At 38.0% G+C, this 23,186-nt stretch overlaps 1 protein-coding gene across 6 annotated transcripts in view; it reads right to left on the bottom strand.

The window, feature by feature from the left end:
- The window catches only part of LOC116506122 (transcription factor 4), a 420,496-nt gene that overhangs the window by 186,641 nt on the left and 210,669 nt on the right, over positions 1 to 23,186 (bottom strand). For all 6 annotated transcript variants that reach the window (XM_032213768.1, XM_032213769.1, XM_032213765.1 and 3 more), the window contains one exon: positions 21,953 to 22,017. In XM_032213768.1, the coding sequence (XP_032069659.1) occupies positions 21,953 to 22,017 (65 nt within the window). The remainder of the gene's footprint in view (positions 1 to 21,952; positions 22,018 to 23,186) is intronic.

The raw sequence follows: 23,186 nt of genomic DNA, 5'->3' as shown, positions 1-23,186 counted from the left end.
TATTGCTCTTTATTTGACAATTACAGATTGTCAAAGTTTGTAATACAAATATGCTGCAAAATCAATGTGATTTGTAGCATATTTGTTGTCATATAGACATTTTTTTTCAATTTTTTCCAATGGGTTCCTACCAGTTCAGGGTAGGTAGTAACCTGGCTGCCCAAACACCCAAACCAGTTCTATTGGCGATGCTATAGGTGGTGCCATCTTGTTTTTTTTAACTATTGTGCATGTGTGTGTAGCGCACATCAAGTATGTGCACAAAATGCATGTGCACCCGAAGCGCATCCCTGAATGAACTGGCAGCAAAAGAAGCCAGAACCCCCCCCTGACCCCCCCAAACAACTGTCAAATAAGTCACTTGATGTATTCTACTCCACTCTGGGCTCCCTAGGTCCACTCGCAAAACCTTGAGGGTCTTACAAAAGAGTGTCAAAGTGGGAACCAGCCTAATTTCTGATGGGATGATATTCCAAAGGGAGGAAGCCCCTCACAGAAAAGGTCCTTCTGGGTTCTGCCAGATGTATCTCCTAAGGGGACGGGACCCTGAATGAATGAATGAATGAATGAATGAATGAATGAATGAATGAATGAATGAATCAATCAATCAATCAATCAATCAATCAATCAATCAATTCCTTGGATAAAGGTGTGATTGCCTACACGGCCCAATGCTTTCTGGGATTTGCTGCACATCACTTCCTTCAAGCGATGTTCTCTTTCTGTTGAGAGGATCTTATCTGAGACTGCTCCAGGTCACACAAGACCTTCATTCTTGAAGTGGCTTTGGAGAATGCTCTTTTGTGGCCTTTCCAGTCTCCAAAAATTACATGAAAGCATGCCCCATTCTCGCATAGCCTCCAAAAATTGTGTAACAATGGGGCAAGCTTTTGAGAATAGTTGTGGCTAGGTGTTATGAATGCTGACATGTCACTCAAAGGACATGGCATGCGCTCTTTGCATGTGTGTCACAGGCTTGCCATCACTGATCTACTGTATATACTCGAGTATAAGCCTAGTTTTTCAGCCCACTTTTTGGGCTGAAAAAAGCCGCCTCGGCTTATACTCGAGTCAGTGAAAAATTTGCCCGAAATGGAGGAGAAAAAGGGGCGGGGCCATGCCGCTGGGTGACACTCGTGAATGGCCCAGTGCCCCTGTGAGTTTCCCCTCCCTCTGTGTCAGTTTGCCGCGCAGCGCGCACCGCACCATCCCCCCTCCTCACGTTCTAATGTAATGCAGGGCTGTCTTACGATTCCCCTTCCTCCCCCTCCTGCCGCTCTGCAACGATGTCCCACCTCCTCCTTGTTATGGCAAGCAGCCACATAGCGATGTCCCACCTCCTCTGGTACAGTGATCCAATGATAGGAATCACTGTGCCGTGTGTCATAGGAGGCGGGACATCGCTCCCGCGGCTGCACGGGACATCATCATCACAGCGGGACATCAGCATCATGAGGTGAGTGAAGTATTTCATTGAATACACCGCTAGTTTACTGTTTTTCTTTGAAATAAATATTCAAAAACATTATTGGTATCTATTTTTATTTTTGAAATTTACCGGTAGCTGCTGCATTTCCCACCCTAGGCTTATACTCGAGTCAATAACTTTTCCAGTTTTTTGTGGTAAAATTAGGTGCCTCGGCTTATATTCGGGTCGGCCTATACTCGAGTATATACGGTAGTTACTTTTGTGTGAATAACTATAATCACTAACAAGCATTGGAACAAAGATGTGAAATTTGGGGATTGACCACATATTGTTTATAGAAATGGACTCATGAATGAAATGCCTATTTTGAAGAAACAAAAGCACATTTATGTGTTAGATTTATAAGCTGCCACACTCTATTATGCTTCTGGGTAGCTAGTATTGTGAGGAATGAAATAAGTAAGTAAGTAAGTAAGTAAGTAAGTAAGTAAGTAAATAAATAAATAAATAAATAAATAAATAAATATAAAAACGCACTAAAAATAACAAGGATCTGTAACTCTGTGAGTGAGATTGGTGATTGGTGATATCTAATTATGAATTATAAAATGAAAAGGAAAAAAATCAGAAAAAATGAACAACTGTTTAAAATAGCGAAACTTCACACAAGGGGGTCTGTTACCCAGTTTGACCCAGGCTCTGAGGACAAGCCCAGGTTTTAAGAGCTCATTTAAATAAGTCACGATTGGGGTAGTGGGTAAGGACCTTTGAATCTTGGGGAAAACGCAGTTCCTATTTCAGAGACAGTCTGTGTCTTTTGGCAATAGTACTTAGACTTACATACCGCTTCACAGTGCTTTACAGCCCTCTCTAAGTGGTTTACAGAGTCAATCTCTTGCCCTCAACAATCTGGGTCCTCATTTTACTGACCTCGGAAGGATGGAAGGCTGAGTCAACCTTGAGCCGGTGAGATTTGAACTGCAGCTAGCAGTCAGCCTGCAGTACTGTACTCTAACCACTGCACCACCATGTTTTCCCATAACATCGGGCACAGCCTCTTAACTTCCTCCAAAACAATCACCCTTTATAATTTTTAATGTGACAAATATTTACCTTATTAAACACCATTACAGCAATTTGATTACTCTCAATGAATTGAAGTAGGCTACATAAAATGCATTAAGTGCAATTGTGAATGTAATTCCTTTCTAATTCTTTTTTTTTTTTGTCTTTTCCCTATTCCTCTTATTTCTCTTTCCTCTAAGGATTGTCCAGTGGAGAAAAAATTATTTACTCCTGATCTACAGGAATAAATCCATTAATATCAATATTTTCAGCATACTGTTAATGAGAACCGAGTTACTTCTTGCAGGGTGATTAAATCATTAATGGTCTATCAGGGTCCATTAGAAGGGAATGTGTTCCTTCAGATATGACAAGTGGGTCCTGATAGGCATGTGGCTCTTTTGCTCATGCTGCCAAATGGATCCCAATTTTCTTCCCAAATCTCTCTTCTGGTAACATCCTCACCTTCCTCTTCTCTAGGCTATCCCCAAAATGACTTAAAGGCGCTAAGCTATTTACCCTTTTAGCTAAATAGCTGCAATTCAGAACTAAGGCAGCTGAGTTCTTTTCTCTTTATCCCCAGGAGGCAAAAAGCGAGACAGGGAAGAAGTGAACAGAGCAAAAAGCAACTAGGAGTTACTGGAGGGTGGAATTGTTAATTATTTCTAAAGCTTATAATGTTTAGCGTTGTTAGCTTATTATCTGTCATCCAAAATTCATTAAAAGAATATTCAAACCCTTAACTTTTCAAATATCCTCTTTAAAGTAAAGGTAAAGGTTTCCTTCCTACATACATGCTAGTCGTTCCCAACTCTAGGGGGCGGTGTTCATCTCCATTTCAAAGCCGAAAAGCCAGCACTGTTTGAAAATGTCTCCATGGTCCTGTGGCCACTATGATTAAACGCCAAAGGCACATGGAACGCTGTTACCTTCCCACCAAGGTAGTACGTATTTTTCTACTTGCATTTTTTACATGCCTGGTTCTACTGCTACTTACAGATGTTTATATTCTGCTGTTTTCTACAGCTCTTTCTCTTCTCCTTTGCATGCTTAGGTTGGCAGAAGGTGGGACAAGTAACGGGAACTGACTCCGTTACACGGTGCTAGGGATTCGAACCACCGAACTGCCAACCTTTCTGATCGACAAAGTCAGTGTCTTAGCCACTGAGCCACCATGTCCCTTAAACATTCTCTTTATTATTTATTATCTTTATTAAACATAAAATGTCCCTAAACATTTTCTTTAGTTCACTGCAATTATATTAAGTATATCTGCTCTAGTTTTTGCCGACGTGTGGGGTTAGTTAAGGCATAGTCTGTGAATCCTTATGTTCCAGCAGTATAGCTGGGTTTAAAGTCAGATATGCCCACATCAATTTTATTCCATTCCAAGAGATCCATTCATTTTATTAAACATTATCTGGGTTATTTGTCCCAAGATAGAGTGGAAAAAATGAATAGTTGGGAGCTACCCACATTTTTCATCTAAACCATTGCATTAGATAAAATATCCTCTTCTATTTTATCAAAATACTAACCTTCTACAGCTCAAATATCTTTTTTACAGAAAGAAAATAGTTTAAAAGACCCTAATAAAAGGTAGGTAGATGAATAACTTAAATGATTTTAATATATTGTTATAGTATTATGGTAGGTAGCATAGTCAGCCTGTTGTTTGGATTTGACATTTTTATTCACCCATAGAGTCCTTCCAAAGGACCTGGGCTAGATAGATGTTGTTTCATGATGTTAAGAGACATCATTGCACAATTTAAGCGGTTCCAAATAAAGCTAACTTTTGCAATTGACTGTTGGGGATTTTGTCAATGCTGATAATGTTCAAGTGGTGCTCCAGAAGTTTTGAAATTGCATCTAAGAAACCTATTATTATTGTTATTATCTTTGCTGTCTTTTGCCACCATGGTTCTGCTTACAGGTGTTGATATTTTGTTATTTTCTACAGCTGTTTCTCTTCTCCTTTGCAGGTTCTGCCACATCCATTATCCAGATATTTTTGTCTTTATCGATAATTGTTAAATCTGGGGTTCAATTTGGCAGGTGTTTGTATATTTGAATTTTAAAACCCCAGAGCACTTACTTTGTCTCTTTTGTGGTCCCAACAGTTCTTGCTTGCAGGCAAATGGCATTTTTTTGCAAATATACCAATACATCATTGTTGCTACTTGGTTATGCCGTTGTTCGTAGTCACTCTGTGGAATGGTCTTATAGCAGATAACTAGGAGATCCACTGTTTCTCCAGCTTCTTTGCAGATGCGGCATTTGCTGTTTGTCTCTGAGTTCTCAATTCTGTCTTTGTATGCATTTATTATTATGGTTCACAAAGGTTTATCATAAAAGGCAGCCAGACGTTTAGATTCAATTTGGCATTTTTATCCATCTATCAAGTCCTTTCCAAGTATATGGAATAAGCAGCTGCTGTTGCTTGATAGTATTGTTATTGTTGTTAAACTGCCTTTTGCAATTGACTCATAATAATTTTGTCAATGCCGATAATGTTCAAGTGGTGCCCCAGATGGTTTATTATTGTAATTATTATTAGCAGTAGTGTTCAAAGTTGCAATCCATTCCATGTGGCCCTTGTGCAATGTTGTGAGGACAGGCTTATTGAGATGACAGTCACTGGCAAATTGGAATAAATAACAGCATCAGAATCCATTGGCTAATTTCCTCTGTTGAGTAAATTCTGCCATAAATCTTGCTAGGACCACTAGAAATATGGTATGAAATGATAGTAAATTTAAATACAATATCAACAGCAGCTCTGATAAATAGATAGGTAGGTAGGTAGCAGAAGTGGTATTCAGCAGGTGCTCACCAGTTCTGGAGAACCAGTAGCGGAAATTTTGAGTAGGTTGGAGAACCAGTAAATACCACTTCTGACTGGCCCAGCCCCCATCTATTCTCTGCCTCCCAAGTCCCAGCTGATTGGGAGGAAATGTGGACTTTGCAGTAACCTTCACCTGCCATGCCCACCAAGCCACGCCCACAGAACCGGTAGTAAAAAAATTGGAATCCCACCACAGGTAGGTAGGTAGATAGATAGATAGATAGATAGATAGATAGATAGATAGATAGATAGAAATATACAATTGCAGAATTAAATTTAATTCCTTTAAATTTCAAGTTATATTCAGGATGTGGGGGGGAAATTACAGGTTAAGCTACTGAACAACTGGCAAATGTAGCCCAGCAGGAGGGCAAACTATTCTTGGACACTTGAAACAGCTGTGTTTATTTTCAATGTCCAGGATATTACTAAAGCATTATTTCTTTTTGTTCCAGAGGGCAACATTTTTTCCAGAATACCTATCTTCCTCTAAGCATGAATTTCATTGTTCTGCTAGTCTAGCAATAACAAACAAACCCTCCGTGTATGGACGGACGGATGGACGTGTGTGTGCATGTATGTATTCAATTATACATATGCTCCCTTTTGTATGTGCTGCTCTAAATCCCAATTGACTCTGTCTCAGTTTATCTATATAAATGAATCTGACCAATATATGCCTATTTGGAAATTAGTTCCACTTAGAGATAGTTCAGTATTTAGGTATGTGTAGGTTCCATTATTGGAACACAGTGGCTCAATGGCTAAGATGCTGAGCTTGTGAATCAAAAAGGTCGGCTGTTTGATGGTTCAAATCCCTAGCGCCGCGTAATGGAGTGAGCTCCTGTTACTTGTCCCAGCTTCTGCCAACCTAGCAGTTCAAAAACATGTAAAAATACAAGTAGAAATATAGGAACCACTTTTGATGGGAAGGTAACAGTGTTCTGTGCGTCTTTGGCATTTAGTCATGCCAGCCACATGACCACAGACATGCCTTCGGCTTTGAAACGGTGATGAGCACCACCCCCTAGAGTCGGGAACTATTAGCACATATGTGCAAGGGAAACCTTTACCTTTACCTTTGGGTTCCATTGTCCAAATGGAATTTTGTTTCTTAGTGAATGGGGCCCAATCTTTAGACTTGACCACACTCAGATAAACACAGGAACAGTGGTCCTTATTTTATCACCATTTTGTATTTTACCAGGAAACTTGAGAAATGAAAATAAAACCAACTTATGCAGGAATGTCGTCTGTCCAACTTCAGCTACAGCCGTCAGTGAAAAAAAATATAATTTAATTAACTCTATTTGTGTTTTGCTAGAATCCATATTACAGAAAGAATCAACTAGCAGAGAGGTGGGTTGGGGGAACTACTTCACTTCCTAATAAATTTTATTTATTAAAAATATTTATATCTCACTTTTCTGGCTTAAAATAAGGCACAGATGTAGACAAAAATATAACTTAACATATAAATAAATATATATGCTGTTCCATAAGCATAACTTAAGATCTACAAGATGTACCTTGTATAACACATCATAGTAAGCCAAGTTTTAATTACACAACTTTAAAAATAAACTTAGAATGTTTCAAAGTGGTTTGTTTGAACCCCATATAGCCCATTAATATAATAAATTGATATATAAACAAGAAAACTCTGTAAGCCTTTGATGGCATATTTCAGGACTTATTAAATAAAAATTATAAATGAGCATATGTTCTAATTTGCATTGTGTTATAAATACATTTCCAGCCCAACTAGAATTGTTTAACAATGTGGGTTTTTTTTGGTACCCTACCCTGTTTCCCCGAACATAAGATCTTCCAGGATAATAAGCCCAATTGGGCTTTTGAACGCATGCGCTAAAATAAGACCTTCCCCCAAAATAAGCCCACCCTGAAAATATTTAAATGCACACGCAGCTGTTCCCTGCCATTTCCTCTGGTTGGTTGCCACGCAAACAACACGAGGTGAGGAGGCAGGGCCAGAGGGGGGGAAGGGAGGGGGAACACTCCACGTGCCCTTACCTAATTGCCGGTCCTGGAACCCTAGCCACCGTGCCCCTTGTTATGCTAATGGTACCGCAACAAGAGTGGCAGGCCCAGCGATGCGCCATGCGCCTCGCACCTCACTGCTGTAGCAGCACAACACAACAGCAGCCATGAGGTGACCACGCTTGCTGCCTCCTGCACCTCAAAAATAATAAGACCTCCCCAAAAATAAGACCAAGTGCTTATTTTGGGGGTCAAAAATAATAATACCCTGACTTATTTTTGGAAAAACGTGGTATAAGTTCCCAAAATTCTAACTACTATTAGGATGAAAGGTGGTATAAAAGTATACTGATTAAATAAATAAAATATATAGAAGGTATAGTGCATACTGTTTTGATCCCTGACTAGAATTGGAATTGGAATTGGAATTTATTCGATTTGTAAGCTGCCCTATTCCCCGAAGGGACTCAGGGCGGCTGAACAAAAACCAAGGGAAGGGGAACAAATACAAAAAAGTAAGACAAAAACAGGACAACGATACAAACGATTTAAAAAACACAGCAAGCACAGCCAATTCGAGTAGGGGGGGAAATCAACCCCAGGCTTGCTGGGACAGCCAGGTCTTAGCGGCTGTCCGGAAGGCCTGAAGGGTGGCGAGGGTCTGAATCTCCACGGGGAGCTCATTCCAAAGGGCCGGAGCAGCCACAGAGAAGGCCCTCCTCCGAGTGGTCGACAGCTGGCACTGGCCGGCAGATGGAATTCGGACTAGCCTAGAAACAGCACATAAAATCTCAGTGGGTATTTCTAGGCAGCTCTTGACTCCCAATAAAGAAAAAACAGAGTTATTTGTTATGGTTTTATTTATTTACATATATTTATAGGTGCCTGTCACATCTACTGACTCCAAGAGCCTCATAAAATAGCCCATGTCAAAAAGACATATTTTCAAATATGGGTCAGGGTCATCTGGAATTTATGGAAATGCTTTTCCACAGAGAAAGTGTCGTGGTGGAGAAAATGGACAGAATGGAGAAAATCAGACTCCTCTAGATGATACTATTTTCCCTAAAAAGCTGGAGAAAGCCCATCCGGTCAGGTTGGTGACATGGACATAGACAATTGGGGACAGACAGTCCTGAAGCTAATCTTGCCTTAAGCCATGTAGGTCTGTCTTCATAATGAAAGATGGGCATTACATAAGAAAATGTAATCCTTCCTAGCCATTAATTAAATAAATATCTCAACAATCTCTTAGAAATTCTTCAAAAGGATGATTATTCTTGCCATGGTAGGACATTCCTCATTGCTAGAGTAACTTCTGAACAAACAGCTGGTGGTGAAGGAAAGCTTCATCAAAAGAATAGAGATGAAACAAGTATGATTACAACATCCCTTACATTTGGGCCCTGCGTTCTGCTGCATTAGATTCTTAGTCTAGCGTCTGCCTCAACTACAAGAAGATAATTATGTTATAGATTTAGTTTTTACCCAAGTGTTAGATGTTGGCTTAAAGCATGGATGACAAATGTAGCCTGGGATATCCCTGCAGTTGGAATTTTTGTCCTCCTTTTTGTATTTGGGAAATGTGAGTGTTTTCCAGAGGAAAAATACATCCCTTAATCCTTGTAGATATTTAATGACTCAACTTTACTCCTTAATACTTCTTTGTTTCCATTTACTTTTGGATTACAACCTCAGCATACTATGGGAAATCTGGTGGGGCTCTCCAACATTCTGAAGATGTATCACTTCAATTCTGGGAATTGAAGTCCAACATCTGGAACCTGTACTGCATATCAGACATTAATACAATTGAGTGAGTCCAGAGATATTTCATGAGAAGAGTCCTCCACTCCTCTGCTCAGAACAGGATCTCTTATGCTACCAGGCACAAAATTTTGGGCTTAGACAATTTAGAACTATGCCGCTTTTGGTCTGATCTGAGCGTAGTATACAAAATTATCTGCTACAATGTTCTACCTGTCAATGACTACTTCTGCTTCAACTGCAACAATACACGAACACACAAAGATACAAACTTAAGGTAAACCGATCCAAATTCGATTACAGAAAATACAACTTCAGCAACAGAGTGGTCAACACCTGGAATGCACTACCTGATTCTTGGTTTTATCCCCAAACCCCCAAAACTTTAACCTTAAATGGTCTACTGTTGACCTCCCCCCATTCCTAAGAGATCTGTAAGGGGCGTGCATAAGTGCAACGACATGCTACCATCCTTGTCCTACAGTCCTCATTTATTCGTATCCATTCACATTCATAATCATGCTTATACTTATATCTGTTATTTTATACACGCTTGAGAAAATAAATAAATTAAAAAATAAACAATAAAGTTCCTAACATTGAAACAAGCTAGTCAAAAGTGTGCATCACATTAGAAAAGGTCCTTCTAAGGCAGCTGGTACACTCACAACACATACAAGTGACTTGTAATTAATAGTGAATGACATTTCAGTTAGCATTAGGCCAATTATTTAACTTTTCTGATTTCAAATGCAGCCAGCCACATAAAGGCACATGACATAAAGGCGCTTTTGACTTTCTTGTTTTGATCAGCTGAAATATTTTCACATTCATCATAAATTCATCATAAATCTGTTACTCTCAGAATTTATTCTCCTCTCTAGCAATGGAGGCCGTGAGAGGGGGGAGAAGGAACAGAAAGGTAGAAGCCAACAAGATTTAAGAAAAATCAATTTTTCTGAATTTTTTTGTTTTATTTGATTTAATGCTGCATCAATACAGGATTTATGTGTTTTTATATGTAGGGAACAGGAGGAAGATTTGATAACAGGTACAGACAACTTGCTATGAGAGCCAGCAGAAATCTACTTATTTGACTAATAAAAAAACAAACTTAGTGATTTGTAACTGAATAGCTAAAATGAACTCTTTATGTCTCCAGAGGTCTGCAATATGATCTTCACAAAAGGTAGCTTGCCAATTTAATTGAGGTAGTAGTTATTTAATTTTTTTATAGACAGGTATAGCTTTCAATAAAACCACATATGCCTATAATACTGCAATGGCAGATGTGTCTCGATTATTAGAGATGGGCTCTAGGGAATATACACAACGGATCTTGAAATTTGTAAGCAGCTGTTTAGAAGGGGGGTGAAACATTGTAACACATACACACATGTTCCTTAAGTGCAGTAATGTTTTGTTATTTTACTGCAGGTGTATTACAGAGATAAAATTTTATAACTTATTGAATACACTTCCTTGATATTTATCACTAAAGTACGCCTGTCTGTCTGTCTGTCTATTCTATCTATCTATCTATCTATCTATCTATCTATCTATCTATCTATCTATCTATCTATCTATCTATCTATCTATCTATCTATCTATCTTTCTATCTCTCTATCCATCCATCCATCCATCCACTTCAAGAAACAGTATTTCTTGTCTTAGTGATTTAGTTTAATTATGCAGAAGAATAAAAATTAAAATACTGACTCAGTAGCAATCAAGAAGGTGTAAGTTTATATAAAGCAAAGTTAAAAATGCTAATGAAGCTACTCCTTATCTAATTTAAGAGAGTAGCCAGACATGCAAGCATGAAATTCACTGTGTGCTGTGGGAGGGTATCACTCCCTGCTTTTCCTCAGATGGGGATTTTTATGATACCAGCATAATAAGAATAATCCTTACATCACTCAAAACAAAAACAAATAAAAACCTCCCAATTCTGATAGACAAAGATGATCCTTGAATAAAACTTCGCCATGATTTGGTATGAAAAACACATGTTCACAGTTTAAAAAAAACACCCTGGTTCTGGGACATAAAATTTGGTTTTAAGCTTAGGTATCTTCAGATCCTACAATGCTATTAGCTGGTTGTCTCTGTTGAACTAATTGTGTCTTTGATTGGGGAAAGAAAAATATGATATTTTAATTACGTTTCTTTAAATTAAGACTACTACATAAAGTTACTCTTGAAAAGTTTGGGGAACTAGCATAAAAACTATGTTCCTCCTTCGCTTTGTATCTGGGTATCCTTAAATTTGTGAGCTTTGACTCACTAATCAACTAACTGCTTTGGGGCCAGGATTATGTTTCCTTTACCCCTATGAATGTACCCACAAGTGTCATTGGAACTCATTATATTAATAATCTAAAAATGCCATATTGATGGTTATCCAGGACAGGGTTTTACAATATGACGGTTGATTAGGATGCCTATTGTTAAATATAACTTCTTTCATTAATTGCTTTAGATGTCAAATAAAATCTGTTCGGTTCGATTCAGTTTTGATTTTATACAGGGGTGTTTTCTTTTTGCTACTGATTCTTGTAGCAATATTGCTTTTATTAAATGTTGCCCCGTATTCCTTGTCTTTCAGTTTACTTCATTTTTAAAAAAAAAAAAAATATTGTCATGGCTAGTCAAGGATTCTAAGGAAGGAAAGAACAAATTGCCTATCATCTGTTATCATCAATATGCCTTTTGGGTGTGTTAGCAAAATTTACTACTAAAACTATGACTCGTTGTTTCTCACTGAACTTGAGGGTCTTCAGGGTCTTCGGGAAATGAATTCAAAGTCTAAGTAATTCTCTTTTACAGAATTATTGCTAGAAAGCCATGCAGTGGTAGATTTGCTGGCCGGGGGGGCGGGGAAGGTGTGGCAAATGAAGTAATGAGCTACCATAAATTTTGGTAGAAAAAATATTATAAAATTGTTTGCATAAACCAGCAATCTTTTCCAGGCTACTTTAGTGTTCATTTAATATTTCCCATACTGTTTCATTGGCAGAGTTATGTTTGTATATTCTAAAACAGTCCATTTTCACCACGAAATGTACATTTCCTTTGACTCCATGTGTAGACCAGTCTTGTTACAAGATATACAGACTAAGCTTAGCCATAAATAATTTTTTAATGCACATCGTAATAAAATGCTAAATTAACAAGCTTTACTCTGAACTCAGTATTTACAGTTATTTATAAATTTCCTGGTGAGGAGTGCTCCGGGGTTCAAAAATGTGATCACAGCAATTAACATGCCGCATATTTCAAAACTAAACTGCTATTATTACTCAGGCCACTATAAGGACTAGGAACAGCAGCAATAACTGTTTGCAGTGAGTCCAGATATAACTTCAGATGGTCATCTACTACCCTTTTGCTATTCAATTGCCATTGTTTGTGTTGCCCAAAGGGAAAGGAAATACACGTCTTTTGATGGTAGATAGAATCAATTCTATGGTTTGCTAAATCATTTTAAGAACTGAACTTTTCAACTAAAAACCAGTGCTTGGGTTAGTGTTGGTTTTCCTTCTCAAAAAAGACTTTTTTGTTTCTTTTGTGATTCTTTAAAAAAAATAAGACTGGAAGCATGGGCAGTCTTATTTAGATGTTCTGGGAGCAATTTTCAGGAATGTTTCAAATAAATTCTATAGAAATTGAATGCATGAGTGAGCGAGTGAGTGAATTAATGAATATAATTGGGATCAGGCCATTGCTTCACTTTTGTTAAGTCATTTGTTAGAGCAGTGTTTCTCCATCCTGACAAATTTAAGATGTTTGGATTTCAATTCCCAGAATTTCCCAATCTGGGGAATTCTGGGAGTTGAAATCTGTGAATCTTAAAAGTTGCAATTGAGATTTCTTAACTTAAGTATTGCATTTTCCACTTATTTCTGCATTTGGGAAACTGCATATCCAGAGCAAAGCAGGACTGGTTAATTGATCTTTAGGAGATCCCCAAAGGCCTAAGCTGGGTCAGATCCAGGTAGCCTTCGGTTGAGTAACTTTCCTGTCCCATCTCATAGTTCGGTCCAAAAAAATCAGTGCAAGCATTTTTTCCCCTTCTTCAGTGTTAGGTAAAGGAATTTAAAAATAAAAGGAGAAAAGAGAAAGAAGGCACTGTAGCAGTACATATGGTGTTCAGAAGGGCAAAGCTGTGACACTTGGTTGTTGTTGAGTGACAACTGAGAGCACAAGAGATTGGGCAATGTACGTAAATACTCCTTTGAAACAGTAGCATGACACTGAATTAGGAATACTCTAGGTCTACAAAAACCACTCTTACCATTCACTACTCTATGAGGAGCACTGGACAACAGGAACCCAAGTTCCTAAGTGATGCAAATTGTCCTCTCATATATTCCATTGCTAAGAGAACAAGCATAAATATATATCTATGGAGATTCTCAGTCATCCAGGTCATGGTTGTCCCAAAGGTGCATTTTCAAGAGGCAGATAGATAGATAGATAGATAGATAGATAGATAGATAGATAGATAGATAGATAGATAGATAGATAGATAGATAGATAAGTTTATTTATAGGCCGCCCTTTTCCCTGAGGGGACTCAGGGCGGCTTACAACTTAGTCTTCTTTCTTTGAATGTCTTCAAAGAAAAAGCAGAAAGTCCAGTTGCCTCTTGAAAAAAGAAGTTTAGGGACAAACTTAAAAGTTGCTTTGCATATTTAATAAAACACATTGTTTCACGCTACAGTGAAAACAAGCATTACAGGTAATCCTCATTTAGTGACAACTGAGACCAGCAACTCAGAAGGACGTGGCTGCCACATGAAACTGCAGCTATGTTTATAATCTTGCATCAACTTTCCTTTGCTTTGCAAACCTATGAATTGGTCACAAAGTTACTATACCATCACCATCGCGACTTATGAATGTAAAACAAGGCAGTTACTAATTGAGGGCTACCTCTATAGATACCCATCTGTTGATGTTAACATATCTGAACAGGTTTATGTGCTTGCAGCACTTTCTGAGACCAGGAAGAGCTGCAAAAAAGAACCTGAACTTTCTCTCCACGCCCCTCCCCCCCAACATCTGGTAATGTTTATTTGGGGATTCAACAGATCTGTAAGTAAAGATCCAACCTGTTCAGCTTTAACGAGAATAACTTCCATTCATCTTTCAGATCCTCTCAAATTTTTCCATTTATAAACCTTTCACTTTTTTCCTCAACATTTTGCTACAAATTGAAGATGTCAGATACGCTTACAAAAACAAAAACACCACCTTTCTTTCTCTTAGTGTTGAGTTATAATACATTCTGCCATATTGTAGTAACAGAATGTTAATGTACATTGGCGCTTGCTAAATTTTCTCTCTTTTTTAAAAAAAACATTTCATTGGGTAGGAAGTTGGGGTATTTCTACATATTTGAAAGAATGGTGTTAAAAAAAAAGGCACTGATTATCTTTATCCCATAATAAATAATATACGTTTTCTTACAGTATATTTCCACAAATGCCAAGGCTTCAGTTTGCTGAAACAAAAATAAATATTTTCAGATTTCACATTCAAACCATTTTTTTTTAAAAAGTCTGAATGTATTTCAAGTTACATTGCGTTGGGTTCTAACACTAGATAAATCCAGTGAATAAAAATATTTCTATTGCCGAGGAAATTAAATTCTGCATGAACAGAAATCAGCATAATCCAGAGTTCCCATTCTTAATTTCAGCCAACTATAAGTGGACCAACTATAATCGTGATGGAATAGGTTCTCAGAAAAAGCTCAAGATACCATGGGCCAAATCCTAAATCTGAATTAAAAATGCATGGATCAAAATACGATATAAATACGTATTTGGGTAACCTAGAAAAACAGAAATGAAAAGTATCTAGTCAGAAAGTTAGGAGATCACATGAGTTCATCAAGCTATGGTACAAATTGAACGGACAAATCTTCTCAAATAAGCAGGATCATGTTCTGTCAGAAGTCTGGAAAAGGCCTCATCTCAGTTTGGGACAAATTCTGGACCCTCCACTTGTCTGTGTAGCCTTTTCAAAGGCAAGAAGAGATACGGGTAGTCCTAGTTGGAAGGGATCTTATAGGTCATCTAGTCCGACCCCCCCCCCTCCCTCAAGCAGGAGAGCCTACACCATTTCTAATAAATGGCAGTCCAGCCTCCTCTTGAAAGTCTCAAGTGATGAAGCTCCCATAACTTCTGAAGACAAGCCGTTCCATTGATTGATTGTTCTCACTGTCAGAAAATGTCTCCTTATTTCTAGGTTGAATCTCTCCTTGATCAATTTTCATCCATTATTCCTTGTCTGGCCTTCAGGTGCTTTGGAAATAGTTTGACCCCCCTCCTCTCTATGGCAACCCCTTGAATATTGGAACAATGCTATCATGTCTCCCCTGGTCCTTCTCTTCACTAGACTAGCCATGCCCAGTTCCTGTAAGCATTATTCATATGTTTTAGTCTCCAGTCCCCTAATCATCCTGGTTGTTCTTTGTACTTTTTCTAGAGTCTCAACATCTTTTTATAGTGTGGTGACCAAAACTGGATGCAGTACTCTAAGTGTGGCCTTACTAGGACTTTATAGAGTGGTATTAGTATCTCACTTGATCTTGACTGTATCCCTCTATTTAATGCAACTTACAACCAGTTGCTTAGCAACGGTTGGATGTTACAACAAGATGTCCTTGAGGGTATTTGCGACCTTCTTCTGAAGTTCTGATGGCTGCCCCCTGATCATGTGACCACATGTCAGATGATCAGCAACCAGATTACATTTTATTTTATTCTGTTTGTAACCCGCCTTTTGGTTAAATAGTGTCATTGATGCAATGGACATGAATTTTGGCAAATTCCAAGAGACAGTGGAGGACGGGACTAGAGGGCGATGGTCCATGGGATTGCAAAGAGTTAGACACAACAAATGAACAACAAAACCCCCACTTTTATTACCTTTACGAACAAGAAGTGAACATAATCAATGCTTTTTCCTCCTCCTATTGTCTCCACAACAACAACCCACTGAGATGAACTGGACTAAGAGAGAATGACTGGCCCAAAGTCACCCAACCAGCTTTCATGGCTTAGGTGGGACTACAACTTTCAGTGTTTTGCTTTCTACTCTGGTGTCTTAACCACTAGACCAAATTGGCATTTACAGCTGTTTGCAGCATCCCACAATCATGTGACTAGATTTTATAATGGTTTTGCAAAAAAACACGTTTCATAGTGAACCACTGGTTTGCTTAATGACCAGTGTTCATATAATGAATGCCGTATATAAAGTGTAATGGCCGCCATTCATAAAATTGGGTTGGTAACATGGGTGACCAGATTCACAACTGTTACAACTTACAACTGTACTTTGCCAGAAAAGGAGCATAGAAATTGAGCTCTTTTAATCCAGCTACCCATAGTTAAATCTAGCTTTTGAAAATATTTGAAACAGATAAAAATCACACAGGTTTGCAAAAAACACTGTGATGCCATTTCAAAAGAAGGCCAAATTGGATTTTTGTCACATATATTGTTATGTAAACATATGACTATTGGCTAGCACCTAATTGCATACATAGTTTTCTGTCTGAATCCTAGTAGCCTTAATAGGCGATTTTAGAATCATGATGGAGGAAAGGGAAGGGACAGGTGTCGGATCCTACCGGTTTAACAACCAGTTCACTGCTTGTGTGTATACGCAGTTTGGAGAAGATCTACCTTCCGGATTACAGTTTGGGAAGGAAAACAGTTGAGGCATGGCAATCCACTCTGATGCACAACTCATCTGAGAAACCTGTCCAAACTGGTAGACTCCCACCCCTGGTAAGGGAAGCATCACTTTATCAAGTAGCAGTCAATAGTGCTAACTAACCATGATGGCATTGAAAATATCCTTCTGAATTTTCTGAGGTCCAGTGATGTGACTGGATGGGAACGAGAAGGAGGGTAGTTCTCCTTATATTGCAATGGCTATTTCCAGAAAGTGACGCTTCTAATTTATTGTTGTGGTTGTTGCATTTCTTGATTTTATGAGCCATCTTGTTTCAACTTCTCTTGAAATCACTGCACATGGACTTCTGTAGGATCTCCTAGTTCCCCTCCCTCCCCCAAAAAGAATAAGGTTCACTCTGATCATGTCACACACTTGCACAAAGTGCTGAGAGACTTGCATTGCATGCAATAAAGTTGTCATAACTTGTTTCCCAATCCCTCATCCCCACCATTGGATACTTCTGTTATTATATTAGGGCAACACAGAATTCTTGAGAGATCTCCCTTTTCAACTTCAAGCTAGTTAGCTGATGGACAACAAACACACAAGTTTAGAAGCGAATGGGGAAGTTCTAATGAAGGGGTCTCCAACTTTAGCATCTTTTAAGATTTGTGGACTTTAACTCCCAGAAGTCCACAAGTCTTAAAGTTGCCAAGGTTGGAGACCCCTGTTCTAATGTAGGCTCTGCCTCTATATAGATCAGTGGTAGTCACCCTGGTCCCTATCACCCACTAGTGAGCGTTCCAGCTTTCATGATGGGTGGTAGGAGTTTGCTGTAACTCTGCTTTATAGATTTTATAAAGTAAAGTTACTTCCCTACTTTATAAATCACCATTACTGTGGAACCGGTGGGCGGTTAGAAAATTTTACTACTAACAGAAATACAAAAGTGGGCAGTAGGTATAAAAAAGTTGACTACCCCTGATATAAATAGACCTCACTTAACAATCATGCAAAGTTTACCATTGACTCCCTCAAAAGGTATTTGATCTGTCATCAAAGTTATGAACTGCCATATCTCCCCCCTCTGTCACGTTTTGGGTGCTTGACAACAGGCTCGAATTTATGACTGGTTACAGCCTCCCAAAGTCATGGTGGTTTGCAACATTTTTTGCTGATTTATAGAGTTCTTGTCAAGTTTCTGCAAAAACCACCCATTCGGGAGAATCGATTTGCTTAACGACCAGGTGGTTTGATTAACAACCATGTAACCCACTTCTGATCATCATAAAAATGGTCATAAAATCAAGTCAGGTCATGTGGTGACCCACTTAAGGACTCAAATGACTTATTACCAAAATTGCAGGCTCAATTGTGGTGGCTAAGTGAGGTGTGACTCTGGTTTCCATTATGTCCTAATAGGCAGGGAGCTTTTACTTACTATTGTACTGATGTAACTACTTTTAATTTGGTTTCCACTTTATGCTGTTCTCTCTCTCTCCCTCCCTCCCGTTCTCCCTCTGCCTTTGCATCTCTCTGTTTCCCTTTCTATGTGTGAATCTTACTGATTTATTCTGACAGTTTCAAAATAGTCTTATAAGCCATCCTGGAACTGGAAGGCATGGTATCACTTTTTCAGTAACCAGGGAATCTGTTCTTGGCTTGTGGTGATGGTACCAGCAAAGATAGAGTTAAAAGTAAATTAGAAAAAATCATAGGCATTAAGTTTATCATGGTAGCTAAATGATCTCCACTGTCACTTTTGGATACCATTCACTGGGGAATAAACACTAGAATTATTTTCTTAATGCCACGTTTGTGGGGACATTTTGTTGGATCATGCTCAGACAGATAGAACCCTTTATTTGATTCAACAGTGATTAAAAATGGAATGGAGACATTTTATTCGTTAAAAATGGTATTAAGCTACCTTCTAAAAGCCAGATTGATGTAGTTAACCAACTGAATTTGACTCACATGCCAATGTGGGTCAGTGAGGCCAAATTTTGGACAATGTTTAAAGAACGTTGCACTTATTTCCCATCAATTTGAATTTTGCAGTAGCTTATTTTAATGGCTGGGCTGAATATGACCTTACTATTTGTCTAACAACTTGTTTTCTATATTTTGCAGCAGGTGATCCCTATTCTTAGATTATTATTATTTTGCCCCTTGGCCATTTTCCAGGAATGTTTGAATATGAGCTTCTCTCCAATGTAAATTAACAGTGTTGAAAAAATATCCAGCCACTTCCTTATTTTGAGGACAATCAGAACTAGGTTGGTGCCACGGAAAAGATTGTTTCCTCAAACATCTGTTTCAGGGATCAGTTATACACTGTTGAACTTTAACTGACACTATCATCTCATTGTGGAAAATAAAAAAAAAGTTATGAATAATTTGGATACTAGAAATGGCAATTACCGATTTCCATGTGTTTACAGAGCAGGTTGTAAAGTCGTGAAGATTTCGGAAACCGCAGAAAACAGCAGAATCAGAGACCAGGAGAGAATTAGAAAGAGCGACAGAAAGAGAGAGAAAGAGAAAAAGAGAGAGGGAGGGAGGAGAGAGAGAGAAAGAGAGGGAGGGAGGGAGGGAGAGACACACAACACACACACACACAGAGACAGAGAGAGAGAGAGAGAGAGAGAGAGAGAGAGAGAGAGAGAGAGAGAGAGAGAGAGAGAGAAGCAATGCCTCAGCTACTGATATGGTACAACATTCAGTAACTAGCTAGAACAGTTTAATAATTGGATATAAGTAGATATAAGACAATATGGACTGATGTAAAGATGTAGAGAAACAGATAACAAATGTGCTTTTAGAAAAAGCAATATTGTATTCTCTGTTACACAAGGGAAAGTAGCTTGTACATAAGATAAAAGATTAGAGGTTGTTGCAAAAAGGAAGCTACATGGCTAAAATCAGGAGCTTAGTGACAAAAGTATCATTCAGAAGATAAATCTCCTTTACCCAGGTAACAATACTTATTTCACAGAATGATTTACTTTTGCTGGGAATTATTGGGGATTTATCCTTAAGTATATTTACAACACCATATGTCCGGAAACAAAAGGAATGATAGCTCAATAAATGAGTAACATCTATGAAAAGGGTGGTGGTAGAAGCACGAAGGAATACATGAAAAGCTACAATGAAAGTGAATTGATTTAAAATAGGAAAATACCCTGCCCATCACCCTTTATTGCAGATGATGCTTATTTTGGAAACAGCCCTTTTGATTTTAATGAACTTCAGATGCCGTAAATCATTTCATAGGCTGGTTCTGTAAAATCACAAATGGATAAACGAGGCTCCCACTTTCTTTTTTTCTTTCACACATTTAAGAAATATAAGTGACAGTTTAAGGGAGCTTTAATCCGATTTGAATTAATCTGATAAATACCACCCTTTTTTTAAAAAAAAGAAAAGAAAAAATAAGGAATCCTGTAGAAATGACAATCGGCTATCATCCAAACCAGCCCCAAACCGCAACCAATTTAATAAAAAAAACAACAACTCCCCCCTTCCGTAAATTACAGGTTATTCTACCTGCAAAAAAGAAGCATGTCACCAAACTTCTCCTCTTTTGTTTTGGCCCTCAGTAACCAGATCCAACAGATCAAACCTTCCACAGGAATTGAAAGCTTTACACTAAAGCCACACAGCATTACGTTGTTCGCTGCCAAAGCTATCTGCTCCAAGCATTTGAACAGGCACATTCCAAAGCTGTTTCCATTGCACTGCGAATGCTGTATGTTTCTTTTCCTGGGCAATTCCTTCCAGAAAACAGGGATGAATCTAATACTTGAGAACACATGCAAGTCCATAGTTCTTGACCAAAGCAGCCTCACGTCTCATTTCCGCAAATCTCTTGCTACCGATCTGGGTAGAATGGATAGCATATCTGAGTAGGCTGGAGAATCAAAAACTTGCAAAAATGAACAGATGCACAAAGGCACTGGAATGCCAGCTCTAAGGAAACATTAATACTAAGTATGTGTACTTTTCAAGGCAAGGTTCTATTTAATGACTTGGACTGTTTATATTTTGCTATGCTTAATTAAGCAAAGTAGCTGAACTCACCTACCCCAAACCCATTTCATAAACCTCACATTGTTTCTCTCCTCTGCTGAGAAAGTTACGGTCACAATAAATTAAGAAGAAGGAAAAAAGCTACGTGGCACTTCTCACTTTATAGTGTGTAAAGTTTGAAAGGGATAAAAAGGGGTGTTTTCTTCCAAAGTAAGCAAGTGTTTCTTTTGGGGTGAAAGAAGCAATCAAAGAATGCAAACAATAACTGTCCTAAAAAAAAAAAAGGAAGGGAGAGGGAAGGAAGGTAGCAGAATACAGCATTCTGAAGAAGCAGTAAAACTGGATTGCAGTATGTGTATGTGTGTGTATATATGCATACATATATATGTATGTATGTATGTATGTATATGTATATTGCACGCAGTTTAATATTTAGCTACTGATAGAAATTTTAGATGAAGGTACTGTCTCTGGAAATTTAAAAATATGCAAATGCCTACTATATAGTGGCATAAACACAGAGAAGCTATACCTTTGTATTAATTTGGCATTTTATTATTTAATTAAAATACTTTTATTTTTCTAGCTCACACGTTTCCCTTGAGACGATTTTTCTGTTAGCCTGCTGGCCTTGACTTCCAGCCAAAAACAATTCAGAAACAAAAAGAGACAACAAATCATATTTTCACAGACATTTTTATCTCTCAATAGAACTCTTGTTTTCACACAACATCCTACAGACTCTATGGAAATTATAATTTATTGTTATAGCCAGTCCAAAGTCAGTATGACTTTAAAATCTCCACTGGTGCCTCCTACAAACTCTTGACAATTTCTTAAGTTGAACTATTCATTATCCAGGAATTGTCATTTGGGCAACAACAGTGTAATCTTTTCAATCAGATTGATAAACAATTCACTAGGAATACACCAAAATATCAATCTAGTAACCAACAGAAAACCAGAAAGTAAGAGAAAAACAATTTAATATTTCAAACACTATTGAACTATCCTTGAAAATTCTTTGAAAAGACCGGATGTATGTCACAAAGATGGATAGTACATAAACATGGGATCACATGTTACTTCATACCATCAACTGACTCTTACCTGATGGCAACCTTGAAGATTTGAGTCTCGTCCATATGATGAATAAGAGCTTCTTTCTGTTTTACCTGTTTTAGAGGGAGAGAGAGACAGAGAGAGGTATTATATGATAACAGTGTTAAAGAATACATCTTGTAATTAATTAATCTGTATAGAAGAATGATATTTATTGCATTATGGTGAATGTCCTTAATCTATTTCATAAAAAGCTTCTCGTCCTTAAAGCCATTTTTTTATAGTAATCACATCACTACCGTCTTTGGTCTTGGTAAATAAATTTTGATTCCATATCACCACAGAAGAATGGCACATGTTCCTCATCTCAATAGCACAATTTTCTAATCACAGAAGACAATCAGTTTTCTTCAGATGATGAGCTTCCTTGTTTTGAAACTCAGGAACTTACTTTATGCTTCTGCTCATGACACACCATTGGCAAACTCCTCCAAATACTAAGGATGGTATCTAGGAAAGAAGTTCATGGCTGCTTATACCTCAAAACGAAAATAAGGGGAAACCCATGACAGACCTCAGTTTATTTTGCTCAACTTGGCCTTCTGGTCCTTTTCTGAACTCCAATGGCACACTGTTCTTAACCATTATTCTTCCATAGACCTGTGCCATAGAACTCCTAATGGCCCCTGCTTTAAAATACCTTCACCGTTTGCTATGATTACATTTCTAATTGGAAATGCCATTCAAACCTCCAGAATAATATATGTGAGACAATCATTTGTAAAGGAGGAAACAGAATCTCTCTTTTCCTTTTCTTTCTTACCCCTAAAAACTGCGTAAATTTATTTTTATGAGCACAGCAGGAAGGTTATCCATGTCGTGACCTGACCATAATAATTCTCACTGATTACACTGCAGTCACCAGTGGGGTCAGAGATAATAAATCAAAAACTCCAGATGGTAAATTTAGCAAAGAAACCCCCATCACAAGACTGATTCTTCACTCTTTCCTAGTTGAATTCCCTATTGAATGACTTGATCTCTGTAGTTACGCTCCAGAAAGAGTATTTTATATTGAAATATATCACTCCCTAACAATGTTTCAACTTTCTCAGAGTTGTAGGAGACACAAATAGATTGTGATATTTCATGTCAATTCTAGTGTTTTCTTTGATTTTCCTGCATGCTCTTAACATTTTCTTTAAAATGTCAACAGGACATGATATAGTTGGATACGGACATTGTGAATCTGATGAAAAGAACAGAGGAATGGATTTCATAT

Source organism: Thamnophis elegans, chromosome 3 (assembly GCF_009769535.1).
Source record: "Thamnophis elegans isolate rThaEle1 chromosome 3, rThaEle1.pri, whole genome shotgun sequence".
NCBI classification, from domain to species: Eukaryota; Metazoa; Chordata; class Lepidosauria; order Squamata; family Colubridae; genus Thamnophis; species Thamnophis elegans.
This window is presented reverse-complemented; position numbering and strand designations above follow the sequence as displayed.